This window comes from Papio anubis, chromosome 10 (assembly GCF_008728515.1).
Source record: "Papio anubis isolate 15944 chromosome 10, Panubis1.0, whole genome shotgun sequence".
NCBI lineage: Eukaryota > Metazoa > Chordata > Mammalia > Primates > Cercopithecidae > Papio > Papio anubis.
The window spans coordinates 20,233,193-20,252,676 of NC_044985.1; the positions used below are offsets into that span (position 1 = coordinate 20,233,193).

The following is a 19,484-nucleotide window of genomic DNA, read 5'->3' on the forward strand; positions in this document are numbered from 1 at the left end:
TTGCTACGAATAAATTAGACCATACTTTTTCCCTCTGAAATGATTTTTTTATACTAAGAATAAAGGGACTGGAGCAAAAATTGTTTGGCTTGAGGCAGAACAAAGTTTTAGTTCATTTTTGTGAAAAAATGTGTAGACATTTTGCTGAATTTTTCCTCTCCTGTTAAGCATTCTAGTACATGGTTCATTTTTCTCACCACATGTACCTAACTGTGTAGCATTTCTTTGGAGTTCTAATATAGGAAGGTTACCATTTCATTCAAGCCAAATACATGACCGCCATCTTGTCCCTGAAGGGTAGTATATTTAACCTCATGACTAAAGGCCTGTAATTATGCTTACCTTCAACTTATGCTGACTACATTATTATCTTAACAGACCACTGGCAGTGAATAGACATTTGAGCATTAACCATGCCATTAATAAACTCATCTAGACTTACATTTCATGAAGTTTTATTTTTTTAACTGCAGTTTTCCTTACATTCAAAATATCTGGGGCAGATTTTCAAGTTGTTTTTGGATCATAAAACTTTTTCTTTAATTCAGAGAGAGATTAAGAAGGAAATTGAGAGGAGAAAAACTGGAAAAGAAATGTTGGATTATAAAAGAAAACAAGAAGAAGAATTAACAAAAAGAATGTTGGAGGAAAGAAACAGAGAAAAGGCGGAAGATAGGGCAGCTCGAGAACGTATAAAACAGCAGATTGCATTGGTAAGTCTTAAGTTTCCAGACATTCATGAAATTGTTTTTCTGTGCACAGTAGCTTTAGATTACTACTAGACTGTGCACACAAAAATAGTAGTTTTTAGTGACTCATAGACTACCAATGATGAGCTTCCTTTTATTAGAAATTGTAAATGAATTAAAATAGTTAAGATTAAAATTGAGTTGATTTTTTTCAAAGTGATTTTTATTCATATTTTTTTAATTTATGACTTTTATCAGTATTCAGAAAGCAGCTTTTAAAAATTCCCTGGAAAATAAGCTAAGTACCTAGTAGTCTTCTCTAATCACAGGCACACTTTTTTGCAACATTCAAAGGATTTAGGCACATCATAAAGCTTACTTTGCAACAATTGCTTTTAGAATTCATCAGCTGCAATACATATTAAAACCATCCCACCAGGTGTGGCTCATGCCTGTAATCCCAGCACTTTGGGAGGCCAAGGCAGGCTGATCACCTGAGGTCGGGAGTTCAAGACTTGCCTGGCCCATATGATGAAACCCGTCTCTACTAAAAATACAAAAATTAGTCGGGTGTGGTGGTGGGCGCCTGTAATCCCAGCTACTTGGGAGGCTGAGGCAGGAGAATCACTTGAACCCAGGAGGTGGAAATTGCAGTAGGCTGACATCGTGCTATTGTACTCCAGCCTGGGCAACAAAAAGCGAAACTCCATCTCAAAAAAAAGAAAGAAAGAAAACCATCCGTACCTTAATATTTTTTGTTCATTTGGTCAGTCAACAAGTTTTTGTTGAGCATTCATTATTTATTTATTTTTGAGATTGAGTTTTAGTCTTGTTGCCCAGGCTAGAGTGCAACGGCGCAATGTCGGCTCACTGCAACCTCCGCCTCCCGAGTTCAAGCAATTCTCCTGTCTTAGCCTCCCAAGTAGCTGGAATTACAGGCGCATGCCAACATGCCTGGCTAATTTTTGTATTTTTAGTAGAGACGGGGTTTCATCACATTGGTCAGGCTGGTCTCGAACTCCTGACTTAAGGCGATCCACCCACCTTGGCCTCCCAAAGTGCTAGAATTACAGGCCCAGCATTTATTATGTGCCAGACCTCGTTCCAGTCTTGGAGATACAATAGTGAGCAAATTCCTGTCCTTGTTTCCTTAATAATAATTCTGGTCTCCGACAGTTGATAAAACTAAAAAATAACAGTTCCAGAATGTTAAAGTTTGCATATGGTGTTAGAGATTTCAGGCAGCAAGGCACAGTGGCTCAGAACTGTCATCCCAGAATTTTGGGAGACCGAGGTAGAAGGATTGCTTGAAACCAGGAGTACGAGACCAGCCTAGGCAACAAAGCAAGACTCCACCTCTACAAGAAAAGAAAAAAATTAGCTGGGCATGGTGGCATGCACCTGTAGTCCCAGCTACTCTGGAAGCTGAGGTGGGAGGATTGCTTGAGCCCAGGTGTTCAGAGGCTGCAGTGAGCTATGATTGTGCCACTGCACTCCAGCCTTGATGACAGAGCAAGACCCTGTCTCTTAATAAAAAAAAGAATTCCATGCATATTTGTGTTTGGAATTGTGTGAATTGACCATTCTGGCAGTAAAGCTAATTGGTTTTTAATGATGTTTTAAAGGACCGTGCAGAGAGAGCTGCTCGTTTTGCAAAGACAAAGGAAGAAGTAGAGGCTGCCAAAGCTGCTGCCTTGCTAGCCAAACAGGCAGAAATGGAAGTCAAGAGGGAATCTTATGCAAGAGAAAGAAGGTACTTTATTTCATGCTGAAATATCTCTCCACATAGGGGCTGAGGAGAATGATTACAGGCGGTTTTTAACACTGATGTGTACTGTGGTTATAAGCAGTCAATTCCAGAGGGACATATTGATTAATTTGACAGCTCCCAATGATATCTATCATTTCGTGTTAGTGTACACTAAAAAAGTACTACATAAATAACTTTAAAAGAGTGCCCAATAAATGTCTGTTTTCCAAAGACAGAAATGATTTGTAACCAAATGAATATAATGTTTATCTCATACGTATTAGGATTCTTCAGTTGTCAGAATCCCCCATCAGATAGTTTTAAGCAAAAGAGGAAACACGTTGGCTCTGTGGTTCAGAAATCCAAGGGTGAATTTGGTTAGGCATGGCTGTTTCCAGTGATCTAAAGGATATCATTAAAATTTATCTCTCTCTTTTTAATTCTTGGTTTCTTCTGTTTTAGCTTCATTCTCAGAGAAACTCTCCATGGTATCAGGAGAGCCCAGCACCTCCTGGCACATTCAGGACCTTGAATTCATGATCCCAGACAGAAGAGATTAACCTTTTCTCTCTCATGCTTGTATTGAGAATGAGAATTCTGATTGCCCCTGTTTGGATCATGTGGCCACCTTCAGACTAGTCAGTGTCCACATGTGTGGGCCCTCTGGTTGGAGGAGGTGACATGTCCAACCCTGTGGCGAAGGAGGTGGGGGAAATGTTACTGATAATTATGCCAGAATGAATGAGACATAGCAGGGTAAGAAGGCAGTTGCCAAAACAAAAATATGTTGAAAAGACAAAAAAAGTTTAGATTTCCAGTACACCTTGCTAGTTGGATTATGGTTAATACTTATTGTCTTCTCTGCCTTTTCATATTTCCATATTGGACAGTTAACAAGTAGTATTTTGTAATCAGAAAAACTACTTTTTAAAAATAATTTTCCAAAAATAATGAAGTAATAAATTTAACAAAAGTGTAAGATTTGTGTGCTAAAAATGACAAAACATTGTTGAAAGATTTAAGACCTAAATACACGGAAAGTATCCTATGTTCATAGATAAGAATACTTAATATTGTTAAGATGATAATCCTCCCCAAACTGATCTATAGAGTCAACATTCCTACCAAAATTCCAGCTGGCCTTTTTCCATGAATTATAAACCTAAAATTCATATGGAAATGCAAAAAACACAATAGTTAATCTGGAAAATGAAGATGGATGACTCATACTTCCCGATTTTCAAACTTACTACAAAGCTATACAGTGATGTAATGATATAAGATGAACGTAGGGACCAGTGTAATAGAATGGAGTCTCTAGAAATAAACCCTTGCATTTATGAACTGTTTATTTTTGAAAAGGGTACCAAGACTATTGAGTGGGAAAGAAGAATCTTTTCAACAAAAGGTGCTTGGACAACTGAATAGCTACATGCAAAATAATGAATTTGGACCTTTACCTCACACCACGTACAAAATTAACTCAATGGATCATCTACTAAAAAGTAAAACTGTGTAAAATATATATTCTTAGAGGAAAAAAAAGGAGTATATTTTTGTGATCTAGGAGTAGCCAATAGATTGTTAGACATGGCACTAAAAGCACAGGAACAAAATTTAAAAATAGATAAATCAGACTTCATCAAAATTGAAAACTTTTGTGCTTTGAAGGATATCATCAAGAAACAACTGACTGGGCGCGGTGGCTCACGCCTGTAATCCCAGCACTTTGGGAGGCCAAGGCGGGTGGATCACGAGGTCAGGAGATCAAGACCATCCTGGCCTACACGGTGAAACCCTGTCTCTACTAAAAATACAAAAATTAGCCAGGCGTGGTGGCACATACCTGTAATCCCAGCTACTTGGGAGGCTGAGGCAGGAGAAGCACTTGAACCCGGGAATTGGAGGTTGCAGTGAGCCAGGATTGCCACTACACTCTAGCTTGGCAACAGAATGAGACTCCGTCTCAAAAAAACAAAAAAAAAATAAAAAACTGCAAAGAAGCTGGGCGTGGTGGCTCACGCCTGTAATCCCAGCACTTTGGAAGACTGAGGCAGGTGGATCACTTAAGGCCAGGAGTTCAAAACCAGCCTCGCCAACATGGCAAAACCCCGTCCCTACTGAAAATACAAAAATTAACTAGGCATAGTGGTGCACACCTGTAATCCCAGCTACTCGAGAGGCTGAAGCATGAGAATCGCTTGAACCAGGGAGGCAGAGGTTGTAGTGAACCGAGATCGTGCCACTGCACTCCAGCCTGGGTGACAGAGTGGGACTCTGTCTCAAAAAAAAAAGAGTGCAAAGAACAACCCATAGAATTGGAGAAAATATTTGCAAATCATATATTTGATAAGAGACTTGTGTTTAGATTATAAAAAGAACCTATGACTCAATTATAAAGACACCCAGTTCAAATATGTGGAAAGGATTTGAATAGACATTTCTCCAAGGAAGATATACAAATGGCCGGTAAGCACATGAAAAGATGTTCAACATCATTAGTCATTAGGGAAATCAAGTCAAACCCACAATGAGATACTATTTCACACCCACTAAGTATGCCTACATGTAAAGAGAAAGTAGTAAGTGTTTGTGAGGATGTGGATAATTGGGAACCTTTCTGTGTTACTGGTGGGATTGTAAAATGATATAGCCACCTTGGAAAACAGTTTGCTAGTAACGCAAAATGTTAAGCATAGTGTTATCATAGGACCCAGCAGTTCTACAGCAGCAGTTTATACAGCAGTTTATATCCAAGAGAATTGAAAACGTCCACACAAAAACCTGTACATGAGTATTCCTAGCAGCATTAGTCAAAATAGCTAAAATGTGTTAATAACCCAAATGTCCAGCAACTGAAGAATGTGTAAACTGTATCTCATACAACAAAGTTTTTCAGCAATAAGAATAAGAACTGATACATGCAACAACATGGGTGAACCTTGAAAATACAATTTCCATGAAAAAAACAAGTTACAAAGGTCACATACTGTAGGATTCTATTATATGACATGCCCAAAATAGACAAATTCATAGTAGATTAGTGGTTGCCAGGGTCTGGAGGAGGGAGATATGGGGAGTGACTGCTAATGGGGTTGGAGTTACTTTTTGGCATGATGCAAATGTTCTGGAATTAGATAATGATGATAGTTGCACAATTCTGAATATATTTAAAAACCACTGAATTGTACACTTTAAGAGGCTTAATTTTTGTTTATTTGAGACAAAGTCTCGCTCTGTTGCCCAGGCTGGAGTGCAGCGGCGCGATCTCGGCTTACTGCAACCCATGTCTCCCGGGTGCAAGCAATTCTCCGTGCCTCAGCTTCCTGAGTAGCTGGGATTACAGGCATACACCACCATGCCCAGCTAATTTTTGTATTTTTTAGTAGAGAGAGGGTTTTGCCATGTTGGCCCAGCTGGTCTTGAACTCCTGACCTCAGGTGATCTGCCCACCTTGGACTCCCAAAGTGCTGGGATTATAGGCGTGAGCTACAGCACCCAGCCTAACAGGGTTAATTTTTTAAGGTGAATCTCAGTAAAGCAGTTATTAACGAATAAAAAGATCTGATATGGTGGAAAAAACTATTGTCATTGCACATTTCCACTTCCATTTTCTGTAACTTAGTGATATTGTTAATATACAGAGGTGAAGATTGTGACTTTAGTTTTCTTTTTTGATAGCACTGTTGCAAGAATTCAATTCCGTCTTCCTGATGGTTCTTCCTTTACAAATCAGTTCCCTTCTGATGCTCCTCTAGAAGAGGCAAGGCAGTTTGCTGCACAGGTAAATTTATGTCTTGAGTTGTAGTAAAAATAGATGTATAGGTTACTAAATTATAGGAAGGGAAAATTTCAAAGCAGAAGTTGAATGTGAATAAATTGTGACCTCTCCAGGAGGGAGGCACAAGACACCTCTGAGATATTGTGGAAATTCTGTTGTGTGTTAGTGCATATGGGAGTAACATATCTGCTTTGTGTGCAGAAGTAGGAATTTGCTGATACTGTACAATAGGTCCTGGGAACTTTTCTTTTTTAAAATTTTTTGAGACAGGATCTCACTGTGTTGCCTAGGCCAGAGTGCAGTGGTGCGATCACAGCTCCCTGCAGCCTCGACTTCCTGGGCTCAAGCGACCCTCCCACCTCAGCCTCCCAAGTAGCTGGAACTTACAGATACTTCCATGCCTTTTGTACTTTTTGTAGAGACAGGGTTTCACCATGTAGCCAGGCTGGTCTTGAACTCCTGGGCTCAAGCATTCGTCCCACCTCAGCCTTGCAATGTGTTGAGATTACCGGTGTGAGCCACCTAGCCCAGCCACTGGGAACTTTTTTCACTGATTAGTAGACTTATTGGAGGAGTGACAAGCAAGTAGATTTCCCGAAGGTCTAATGTGAGGGAGTTGTCCCACTACCCTGAAATGTAAGCAATTTTTCTCAGTCCTCTCTCTATTTCCTACAGATTGCTTAGGGGCTGGTCATTTTCCTACGATCTACCTGTTGGCTAAGCAAAAAGAGGCAGTAAACTTTATTGACAGTAGTATCTTCTTCAGGAATTTACTTCCAAAAGGTGGCTTTACTCAAAATCTGAATGGAATATCTTAAGATATAAGTAGTTTTCAATTTGTTTTTATTTCCTGATTGATTCCTTATTCAAAATGGATTCTGAGTATCAGATGTCCTTTGAGTTCTAGGCTCATTATATGTATCAGTATTTTTTTCATATATATAACTTCAAGGTTAAAATTAGGGAGTTGGATTCAGATCTTTCCGCCAGACCTTTTCTCCCCATTTTGGGCTTCTTACTTACAGGTTTCAAGAGAAGGACACCTCAAAAGGTGTTCACCTTCTTGCACTGGTGAATTAGGCTAGACAATGTAAACATTGATTTTAAAAACTGTTTCCCCCTAAGCTTTATAGTAGAAACAGTCCCAAATAGATGCTTTCATTCTTCTTTTGTCTTGGAGCCTCCCACAATGTGTCCCCTATCCTGAGTTTCACTGCTTTTGCCACAGGTAAATGAAGAAGGGACTACATGGGGAAAAGAGATCTTTGATCACATTTGTCCTAGTAAAACTCCACCTCAGGCTAGGCATGGTAGCTCATGCCTGTAATCCCTGCGCTTTGGGAGACCGAGATGGGTGGATCACGAGGTCAGGAGTTCAAGACTAGCCTGACCAACATGGTGAAACCCTGTCTGTTCTAAAAATACAAAAATTAGCCGGATGTGGTAGTGTGCGCCTGTAATCCCAGCTACTCGGGGGCTAAGGCAGGAGAATCGCTTGAATCCAGGAGGCGGAGGTTGCAGTGAGCTGAGATTGCACCACTGCACTGAAGTCTGTGGGACAGAGCAAGATTCCATCTCAAAAAAAAACAAAAAGCAGGCTGGGCGCGGTGGCTGACACTTGTAATCCCAGCACTTTGGGAGGCTGAGGCAGGCGGCTCACGAGGTCAGGAGATCGAGACCATCCTGGCTAACATGCTGAAACCCCGTCTCTACTAAAAATACAAAAAATTAGCTGGGCGTGGTGGTGGGCACCTGTAGTCCCAGCGACTCGGGAGACTGAGGCAGGAGAATGGCGTGAACCCGGGAGGTGGAGCTTGCAGTGAGCCTAGATCGCGCCACTGCACTCCAGCCAGGGTGACAGAGCGAGACTCCGTCTCAAAAAAAAAAAAAAAAAACCAAACAAAAAACTCCACCTCAGTAGACTTACCAAGTTTTGTATTTTTCTATGTCTTTAGAACAGTGAGGGGTATGTGTGATCTACGGTAAAAAATAAAAATAAAAAAAAATAAACTACAAAAAAGTTAATCTCCTCCTTTGGAATCTTCTAGGGAAAGATACACAGATGTCTAAGATTTTACAGTGATTTTTGTATATAGAGACTTAAAATTGTGAGGGTAATTATGGTGCTGTCCATTGTACGTTCCTGGATCTGGGATTGTGTGTATCATGTAGGTTAATTATGGACCATTTGTGCCTTGAGACAAGGAGGAGGCTACATTTCCTGAAGGTATATATGAGGGAAATACTGGTCTAGTCCAGATTCTTAATAGGGATTACCTGTAATCCAAATGTGTGTTCATGAGACATTAATGTAAGTTTGCCAAAGGATAGTGAAAACCTTATGATGAACTGCAGCAGTACTTAAAGGAGATACACAGTTGTCCATTTTTACTCAATTTATTTGTGTTTTTAGGAACTACATTTTGCTATTTTGTGGTCATCTTTGAGTTATAGAAGCTTTTAAAAACTGTTTGGATTTGATAGCTTTTCAGCTGCTTAGGGGCTGGAAGCACAATTTTATACCTTTTTTTGAGTTTACATGTAATGAACTTTTAAAATTAAGGCAATTTTAATTAAAGCAGTCATTTTGGATTCATCTGAGTAATGTAATATCTTACTTTTAAAGGCACCCTTGTAAGTTTTTAAAACTTATGTTACAGACTGTTGGCAACACTTACGGTAATTTTTCGTTAGCAACCATGTTTCCCAGGAGGGAATTTACCAAAGAAGATTATAAAAAGAAGTTACTGGATTTGGAACTTGCCCCAAGCGCTTCGGTGGTACTGTTGCCAGTATGTATATACAGATGCATTTTTTTCTCTTCTTATCATTATCTGTTTATCATACTCTTCATTTCTTACAGTTAGGGGAAAGGAAGTGCAGAGGTATACTGTGGGTAATTAAAATTCAAGTTATCCAATAATTAGATGAATTTATGATTCCATTATCCTGTGCTTTATTTGTATTGCTGATATTACTTGTGAGACATGAAATAGTTTAATTTTCAACTTTTTTCTTCACATATTTTTGTGTACGAAAAAATGACCACTAGAAGACAATAAGAAATGCAGATTATCAGCCTAATCCACACACTTAGTGTCTTTTATTTATATACGCTCTACTGTTTGCCAAGTTTTTTAAAAAAACATTATTTTAACAAAAATAACATGAATATTTAAACAGATTATCCCATTTTATCTGCACAACAATATTTTAATCTCTGGTGAAGAAAAGAAGTTAAGACAGCTTAAATGGCCGGGCGCGGTGGCTCACGCCTGTAATCCCAGCACTTTGGGAGGCCGAGGCGGGCGGATCACAAGGTCAGGAGATCGAGACCACGGTGAAACCCCGTCTCTACTAAAAATACAAAAAATTAGCCGGGCGCGGTTGTGGGCGCCTGTAGTCCCAGCTACTCGGGAGGCTGAGGCAGGAGAATGGCGTGAACCCGGGAGGCGGAGCTTGCAGTGAGCCGAGATCGCGCCACTGCACTCCAGCCTGGGCGACAGAGCGAGACTCCGTCTCAAAAAAAAAAAGACAGCTTAAATGACTGCTGCCAAGGTCCTACCTTAAGTGCCATAACTGGGATGAGAGCCTGGGTCTTCTGTGTCCTGGTTAACATAATTTTCCTTGCTCTATACTAGACATGTCCCCCACCCCAAAACAGCTCTCCAGTAATCAGGATTTCATTGTTTAAACGTTTTTTTTAATCAGCAAGAAAGACTTTTCTTATAAAAGTTTAATATTCTTTTTTTTTTTTTTTTTTTTTTTTTTTTTCGGAGTCTCGCGCTGTGGCCCAGGCTGGAGTGCAGTGGCGCGATCTCGGCTCACTGCAAGCTCCGCCTCCCGGGTTCACGCCATTCTCCTGCCTCAGCCTCCTGAGTAGCTGGGACTACAGGCGCCCACCACCGCGCCCGGCTAATTTTTTGTATTTTTAGTAGAGACGGGGTTTCACTGTGGTCTCGATCTCCTGACCTTGTGATCCGCCCGCCTCGGCCTCCCAAAGTGCTGGGATTACAGGCGTGAGCCACCGCGCCCGGCAAAGTTTAATATTCTTAAAAAATAGGTGGCTCATTTCACTGAGAACTACTTTCTAGTTTGTATATTACAATTTCTCTTAAACAGAGCTCCAAATAATTATAACATACAATTACATACAATTGTATATATAATATACAGTATTATACAATTACAATATTGTATATATAATGTACAGTATTATACAATTATAACATTGTATATATAATATACAGTATTATGCAATTATAATATTGTATATATAATATATAGTATTATGCAATTATTGTATATATAACGTACAGTATTAGGCAATTATAATATTGTATATATAATACACAGTATTATGCAACTATAATATTGTATATGTAATACACAGTATTATGCAATTATAATATTGTATATATAATACACAGTATCATGCAATTATAATATTGTATATATAATAGACAGTATCATGCAATTATAATATTGTATATATAATACACAGTATTATGCAATTATGATATTGCATATATAATACACAGTATTATGCAATTATAATATTGTATATATAATACAGTATTGTACAATTATAATATTGTATATATAATGTACAGTATTATGCAATAATATTGTATCTATAATATACAGTATTGTACAATTATAATATTGTATATATAATATACAGTATTGTACAATTATATTGTATATATAATGTACAGTATTATGCAATTATAGTATTGTATATATAATATACAGTATTGTGCAATTATAATATTGTATATATAATATACAGTATTATGCAATTGTATATATAATATATAGTATTATGCAATTATTGTATATTATAATTTATCTTTAAAAACTTCTGGGAGTCTTCAGAAGTTTATATATACCTGAAAAACAGCAAAAGATATCATTTCACCCTCTTGAAGTAAACTAAAATCAGTAGGACCTCCTTTTCCAGATAAAAGTTTCGTCTGGAACCTTGGGTATGATGAGATTGTACTAATGTAGTCTTTATCTAGGTTTGTTTATTTCTTAATTTCTAGGCAGGAAGACCAACTGCATCCATTGTACACTCTTCCAGTGGAGACATTTGGACCTTGTTGGGAACAGTACTTTATCCATTCCTTGCCATCTGGAGATTAATTAGCAATTTCTTGTTTAGCAATCCACCTCCCACACAGACTTCAGTGAGAGTAACATCGTCAGAACCCCCAAACCCTGCATCATCTAGCAAATCAGAAAAAAGGTATCTGTGTGTGTTTTCCCCATTTATAAAATATGTAAGTCATGCCCAATATCTTTTTTAAAGTAAAAAATTGAGTACTTTGCCTTTCTGTATATGTCCTTTCCAGTTCCCACAGTGGAGGAGAAAAACTCAGATGCTCTGAAACTTTATTACATCATCTCTCCTCAGCTTTGTAAAACCAATTTTATGGAAAGCAGCTTCACCTCTGCTGGTTTATTGTTTCATTCATTGAAGCTTCTTTATCCCATAACTATCAAGGAAGATTTTTTTTTCTAGTAACTTCTTTCTTCCTAACCATGTTTTGCTTGACAAGATATTTCATTCCATTAATTGTTCAGGGTCATCTTGCATAATTACTGTAGATGAATTACTCTGCTTTGATAATTTTAACCCTGTTGGTTATTTTATATACTGGCTGATAGCCTTGTCTGGATCATTCAAAGAAGGACCAAATTGCAGAAACAGGTTATTCCTTTGAAAATTCTCCTTCAGAGAATTATTTTGGACTAATCCCTTAACCAGGAGGCCAGGGCCTGATGCAGTGGCTCACGCCTGTAATCCCAGCACTTTGGGAGGCTGAGGGGGAGAGAATTACTTGAGCTCAGGCATTCAAGACTAGCCTGGGTAATATAGTGAGACCTTCTCTGTATAAAAAAATTTTTTTTTTTTTTTTTTTTTTTTCCTGAGACGGAGTCTGGCTCTGTTGCCCAGGCTAGAGTGCAGTGGCCGGATCTCAGCTCACTGCAAGCTCCGCCTCCCAGGTTTACGCCATTCTCTTGCCTCAGCCTCCCGAGTAGCTGGGACTACAGGCGTCCACCACCGCGCCCGGCTAGTTTTTTGTATTTTTTAGTAGAGGCGGGGTTTCACCATGTTAGCCAGGATGGTCTCGATCTCCTGACCTCGTGATCCGCCCGTCTCGGCCTCCCAAAGTGCTGGGATTACAGGCTTGAGCCACCGCGCCCAGCCAAAAAAAATTTTTTAAATTTGCTGGGCACATGTCTGTGGTCCCAGCTATTTGGGAGGCTGAGATGGGAAGATCACTTGAGCCCTGGAGATTGAAGGTGCAGTAAGCCAAGATTGTGCCATTGCACTCCAGCCTTGGTGACAGGGTGAGAGTGAGATCCTGTCTCAAAACAAAAACAAAACAACATTTATAGTAGATAGCATGCAATGGTTAGCATAGTAATACAACACTGACAATTTTAACTCGTATCTTTGTTAAGCTTTTATTGAAACAGGTTAACAGGAAGTATTTTCCTAGAAAGTAAGATTATGCCTCTTTCTAATAATTACATAATAATGTAACTTACTGTAATGGACACCTCTGTTAAGCACTCTGTGAGGCCTTTTATAGGCATTATAACAAATCTTCACACCAGTCCTCTGTGATAAGTAGTAGAAATTCTTTCCTCTCTGCCTTCAGTGTGGAGAACCCCTAGTCATGTGTTTATGGATTCCATAGATAATGACTTATAAAAGTATTGGGCTGCTTTGTCCTTTATTTTATTTAATAACTATTAGGCAGAAAGACCAGTTATCTACTAAGTATATTACTCTAGTGAGGACACAGGGAAACTCAAAGAAGGCTGAGTCTTACAACTCTTAACTGAGCAATGGGTGGGAGCATTTAATACTGGATTACTGTAATACAGGATAGCTTGTTATGTGTATTTTTTTTTTTTTTTTTTTTTTTTGAGAAGGAGTCTCGCTCTGTCACCCTGGCTGGAGTGCAGTGGCGTGATCTCGGCTCACTGCAAGCTCCGCCTCCCGGGTTCACATCATTCTCCTGCCTCAGCCTCCCGAGTAGCTGGGACTACAGGTACCCACCACCACGCCTGGGTAATTTTTTTGTATTTTTAGTAGAGACGGGGTTTCACTGTGTTAGCCAGGATGGTCTCAATCTCCTGACTTCGTGATCCGCCTGCCTCGGCCTCCCAGAAGTGCTGGGATTACAGGTGTGAGCCACTGTGCCCGGCCTGTTGTGTGGATTTTTAAAACTTTTTTCAGGCTGGGTGTGGTACCTCATACTTGTAATCCCAGCTCTTTGGGAAGCTGAGGCACAAGGATCACTTGAGGCCAAGAGTTTGAGACCAGCCTGGGCAACATGGTGAGACTCCATGTCTACAAAAAAAAATTTTAATGAGCTCTGTGTGATGATGGCATGTGCCTTTAGTTTCAGCTGCTTGGGAAGCTGGGGCAGGAGGATTGTGTGAGCCCCGGAGTTTTGAGGCTGCAGTGAACCATGATCACGCCACTGCACTCTAGCCTGGGCAACAGAGGGGAGACCCTGTCTCCAAAAAAAAAAAAAAAAAAAAAAACAACACTTTTTTCAAATAAGAGAAAGGTCTTAGATTGGAACAAAGGATGGAATAAAAGTTGTGTCAAAGACAGGGTGAAGCTTTGTGTTCCACTGTTATTTTTCCTTTTTTCTCTGTCCCCTCTAGAGTTAACAAAAGTCTGTTGGCTTAAATTTTATCCTTACACCTTTGTATTTTCAGATGAGGAAGTCCTCTTTGTTCTTAATTGTTTATAAATAAGTCATTCTTAAAGATTTTGTGAAGGATTAAAAATTGACCCTTTCTGTCAAGCTGACTGGAGCTTTGGATAGTCTCTAGAGTGCTAAGTTACAAATGTTTTAGTAGGTATGTCAGCTTGCATAAATAACAAAGGAAAGATTAGTTGGCAAATGGTCACACTCCTCTAAAGCTTAGTAAGTCACTAAGAAACACAATGGAAATGGAATATATGATTTGGCTGGCTGGCTTGACTTAGAGATCAGATGAAGCTACACTACCAAAGACTACTAAAGTCTAGTACTGTGTTAGTAGATACAGTGGTCTCCCATGGACTTTCCTTAGTTTAGATGGCATTAAAAGTAAAACTTAGTTGCCTGTAGTGATGGAAGTTGGAAGGAAACAGCTTGTATTACTGTTGTTTTTATTTTATGACATCTTCCCTTTGCTCCCTCTTTTGTCATATCAGGGAACCAGTGAGAAAAAGAGTGCTGGAAAAACGTGGAGACGACTTTAAAAAGGAGGGGAAAATATACAGATTAAGGACTCAAGATGATGGTGAAGATGAAAACAACACTTGGAATGGAAATTCCACTCAACAGATGTAGTGTGACAAGTATAATATGTGCAATAATCATTGTTTCTCTTATGATTTAATTCAACTAAAATTCTACTGGAGAAGTGGCACTGCTTTATCGTTTCCAACTGGTCTATAAAATGTCTCTCTATTCCTGCTTAGTGGGTGTGGGTTGAAGGTGTTTAACTCAGAAAAGTAAAGACAGGAAATAACTGTCTGCTAGGTCCTTGCTTATACGGCAGCTGCTGCTAGAAGCCTAAAAGAACCAAAAAGTCTGCCGCAGCCTGCCTCCATCCGCTTCTTACTCAGTATTTCATATGCTCATTAGCCCTGTGCTGTCAGATGACACGTTTTGTTTAGAGCTAATTTGCTCCAAGACTCTTAAGCCCAAAGTAACTGGTATGTCACTGAGTAATTTGACTCTGTGTCAGAGCATTTTAACTAGCTAATCAGATGAGAATTTATGTTTAACTTCTCTTTTTGCTCATCAGCTGCAAGCAGAATCTTGTAGTTTTTAATCTTACTTACACACTGAATAAAAAAACTTTCCCAAAAATTGGAATGATCTTATTTTTGCTTTGAGTTTGTTATCTAGCATCTTTTTGTTGCACAGGACTCTGTTGAGGTCCTGCATCTCTGTTTTGTTTTTTCCCCAGTATTGCCCTGGAGCTGTCTCGGGAAAGTAGCTGGCTATGTTACCTTAAATATCACTGAAGAAAGAAATTTTCTGACACAAACTGCTGCCATGTGACTTGTCTCCTAAGTCAGTGAGGCATAGCTTTGTTTGCATAAAGTTGATGCAAAACAGCTGCTAGTCTGCAACCTAGCTTTCCCTCTCACCTTTAATTGAAGTTTTGTCCTCAATAATTACACAAGGACCTAGAGTACCTATAGGACAAGAAGTATAGACTAAAGATATGCTTTTAGTCATTTGGTTTTTCTTAAGTTGAGATTCTTATCTGACTTTCATGTTACTTTATCCATATGTCTTTATTAGTGGAGACCACTGAACTAATGATGTTTGAAAACGGTTCCTCTGTTTTAGATTGGAAGATAGCACTCTTGAGTGGACATATGGAAAGACTGTGACTTTATTTTGTAATGGGAGAAAGAAATTTTCTCAGAACAAACTTTCTATTTTTTACCTGTGAAATAACAGTGACTTTTAAAAATGGTGACAGTGTTGGCAAGGAAACAGCAACACAGGCTGCGCTGTTGGTGGAGTGAAAACCAGTATAATTCTGAAAAACATTTATCAGAAACTTAAACTATTTCATACTGTTTGATCCAGTAGCTTTTTCTAAATCATAAATGCAGACAGCGTTTAGGTATAGACATATTCATTAAGTGTTATTTATTTTACTCAAGAACTGGAAACCAACTAAATGCCTTCTATAGAAGTAATTTTTGATGAGGAGAAATGGTACAATACTAATTAACAACTTGGTTTAATATGTTTACTGAGCATCTGTTAAGTGTTGGGCAAAAGAAGCAGGATCCAGAGCTATAGGTACAGTGTTATCTCAGCTTTGCAAACACATTTTCTACATAGATAGTACTAGGTATTAATATATATGTAAAGAAAGAAAACACACCAAAACATTAATAATGGTAAGATTGGTTTATGTGATCCTAGTGGTATTTTTGGCACCCTTACATGTTTTCCAAATTTTCAGCAGTGATATTATTTCCGTAACTTAAAAAGTGAGTTTGAAAAAGAAAATCTCCAGCAAGCATCCCATTTAAATAAAGGTTTGTCATCTTTAAAAATACAGCAATATGTGACTTTTTAAAAAAGCTGTCAAATAGGTGTGACTCTGCTAATAATTATTAGAAATACATTTGGAAAAACATGGAGTACCTCAAGTTAGTTTGCCTTGAAAAATATCAAATATAACTCTTAGAGAAATGTACATAAAAGAATGCTTCGTAATTTTGGAGTAGGAGAATCCCTCCTCAATTTTGTATTTTAAAAAAGTACATGGTAAAAAAAAAAAATCACAACAGTATATAAGGCTGTAAAATGAGAATTCTTCCTCACCTCTTACCCCAGTACTATTCTCCAGAGGTAATCTATTAACAGTTTCTTATGTAATTTTCAGAAAATTTGTATGCAAATATAAGCAAATATGTAATCTTTATTTTTTAAATAAATGGGATCATATTATATATTCTACCCTGCATCTTGCTTTTTTGCTTACATAGTCTTGAGATCTTTTCCTGTCGACACCGAGCTACCTCATTCTTAATGGTTGCATAGCATTCTGCTTGATGAATGTTACTGCACTCAGCTTACTGTCCATGTTCTGGTGACATTCAGTGGTTATTAAACATGTTTGTTCTTCTATTACAAAAATTGCTACCATAAGCAACCTTGGGCGGGAGGTATAGTGTTACTGTGAAAATATACCTTTCAACTGTGTATAACTTGCTAAGTGAAAGAAGAGTGTTTGCAGTTTGGATTATTAAAGATGTTGTTGCATTGCCTCCTCTACAAACTGTGAATTTGAACCCCTGCCAGCAGTCGAGAATGTCCATTTCCCACACCTTTGCCAACACTGCGTTATCACACTGTTAGCTTTGTCAAAATGGTAGATGAGAAATGATACGTATCTCGTATGCATTGTATTTATCATGAATGAAGTTAGCATCTTGATGTTATTGATCAGTCTGACTTATTTTGAGAATTCTGTGTATTGCTTGCCAATTTTTTTGTTTTCATATTTTTCTTGCTGATTTGTAAGACTGTGTACATTAAAGCCATTTGCTAGCATATGCGGTAAACATTTTCTCCCCCCCTTTTTTTTTTTTTTTGAGACGGAGTTTCGCTCTGTCACCCAGGCTGGAGTGCAGTGGCGCTATCTGGGCTCACTGCAAGCTCTGCCTTCTCCTGCCTCAGCCTCCTGAGTAGCTGGGACTACAGGCGCCCGCCACCACGCCCAGCTAATTTTTTGTATTTTTAGTAGAGAACGGGGTTTCACCGTGTTAGCCAGGATGGTCTCGATCTCCTGACCTCGTGATCCGCCCACCTCGGCCTCCCAAAGTGCTGGGATTACAGGTGTGAGCCACCGCGCCCGGCCAAGGAATGTCTTTAATATCAGTTTTAGAACCACCCCCACCCCCATCTGACAAACTTTTCCAGTCGATTGATGGAGAAAAATGGTTGTGCACCACAAGCTCCTGAGTGCCAGGTTGGGACTCATGGCGTTGGAACGTTTTGAGAGGGAAAGGAATGCTTACAAGAAGCAAATTTCAAGTATGATCATTCTTTTAAGACCAGCCCGAAATTACTGTTTTTATAAAACATTTTCCCAGCTATCCAGATGTAATATATGGGCCAATAAAGTGTTTAGGTGTTTCACACTGAGATTGTGTCTCAGCACATTTGAGGGGATTATGAAGAACATCTCTCTGCTCCCACCACTGCCCTGGAAATGCTATGTGAATGGGTGAACACACGAAAGGAGCATTTGTGCTTTTCATTGCTGTCTCCAAGTTGTGCTTGCCAGAGACAATGAGACATGGTCCTTGGCCTTAAGAAGCTGATAGAGAAATACACAATTCCAGTATAGAAACTGGATGGTCAAGTTGTACTAGGGGATATTTACAAGCAAAGCAGACGAAGGAGAATCTGCCTGGGGATTTCAGGGAAGCCATTCAGAGGAGGAAGTACATTATTTCAGCTGAGACTTGAAGGCATTTTCAGAAGAAAAGGCATCCTAGGTGGAAGGAAGAGCATTTGGGAAGACACAAACGAATACGGATAGTTGACCTACGTGCATTTTAGAACTACCACAAATTGGGAAAGGAGGAAGGAAACAGGCTAAAGGAACCAAGGTCAGATGGGAGAGAGAGCTGGGGATGGCATAAAAAGTGGCAGTGGGGATGTTTGTGGGGTGGGAAAAGGCCACTTTCTGCATGTTGTGGTATTTGCCCCAAGGAATGTAATGTCAACAGAAAGACTTGGTCTGGTGAGAAAGCTTAATGGGAACTCCAGATGGCTTGTGTGACTTCACAACTTCTCTTGAACCTACTTTCTCAAGGAGGGGCAACCATAGGAGAAAGAACAGTCTGCTGTTTTTATTTTCTGGAAAACAAGATGTGAAGCTAGGGAGAGCTTGCAGAAGGGCAGAGATGATATTGCAGTCTATGCAATCGAGTTGATTTCTTCTTATAGAAAGGTTTTTTATGGTTTTTACTCCCTTAACAACTTAACCCTTAACTCTGAAAGTTAAAACAGCCCCTTAAGTTGAAGTAAGTGGTTCACAGACCCCACTAGACCAGTATCTGCACGTTTCTGCAAGAGCTACTTGCTCCTCAAATGCCCAAATGAACTGATACTGGAGCAAGATGCAGATATTTCCATTTTAATCAGTAACTGGAAATCCTTCAAGATTAAAGTCGTCTTTAACGTTGCAGCAGGACTTTATGGAGAAGTCCAGCATGAGCAGAGTCCAGGACCCCAAGGAGTTGGGTGGCCAGCAAAGGTAGATGAAGAAACTAGGCCTGCTTCACAGAACTTGAGGTGGTAACTCATCAGAACGAAGACACTGGGCTCAATTCCTGTTGGCTTGGTTGTGTTTTCCCTTGCTTAGAACGCTTGCAGTACTTGTATGAGAGAAATGCCAAGCCACAGACTCCAAGAAGCATCAGAGAAAAGAGAACGTACAAAGCTGTCTGTGCTTCTGCAGTGCCGAGCATTAGCCCCAGGAACGGCACCTTCTCCTCTCTCACAGGGCTGACGGTGGGTCCAGCATCTAGGAGAGGACACAGGGTGGTTGGTGCTCTGGCACTGATTGAGTTCTCAGATCTCTGAGACCCCAGCAGAGGCTGCACAGTACCCCAAATCTGCACAGCCATTGATGGGTTGCTGAGGTGGAGGTCTTTCACTGTGTGTCAGGAGCCACTGAGTGAAGTTAAGCA

General features: G+C 39.4%; 2 protein-coding genes across 2 annotated transcripts in view; one reads left to right on the plus strand and one right to left on the minus strand.

The window, feature by feature from the left end:
- UBXN4 (UBX domain protein 4) overlaps nucleotides 1-16,737 on the plus strand; it is a 44,766-nt gene extending 28,029 nt beyond the window's left edge. Inside the window, exons 8-13 of the mRNA XM_003909173.5 lie at nucleotides 549-713; nucleotides 2,315-2,442; nucleotides 6,121-6,223; nucleotides 8,881-9,012; nucleotides 11,269-11,471; nucleotides 14,454-16,737. Coding sequence (XP_003909222.1) covers nucleotides 549-713; nucleotides 2,315-2,442; nucleotides 6,121-6,223; nucleotides 8,881-9,012; nucleotides 11,269-11,471; nucleotides 14,454-14,592 — 870 coding nt within the window. The 3' untranslated portion in view covers nucleotides 14,593-16,737. The remainder of the gene's footprint in view (nucleotides 1-548; nucleotides 714-2,314; nucleotides 2,443-6,120; nucleotides 6,224-8,880; nucleotides 9,013-11,268; nucleotides 11,472-14,453) is intronic.
- A 2,175-nt stretch (nucleotides 16,738-18,912) lies between these two features.
- LCT (lactase) overlaps nucleotides 18,913-19,484 on the minus strand; it is a 54,565-nt gene continuing 53,993 nt past the window's right edge. Inside the window, exon 17 of the mRNA XM_003909172.5 lies at nucleotides 18,913-19,318. Within this exon, the coding sequence (XP_003909221.3) occupies nucleotides 19,098-19,318 (221 nt within the window). The 3' untranslated portion in view covers nucleotides 18,913-19,097. The remainder of the gene's footprint in view (nucleotides 19,319-19,484) is intronic.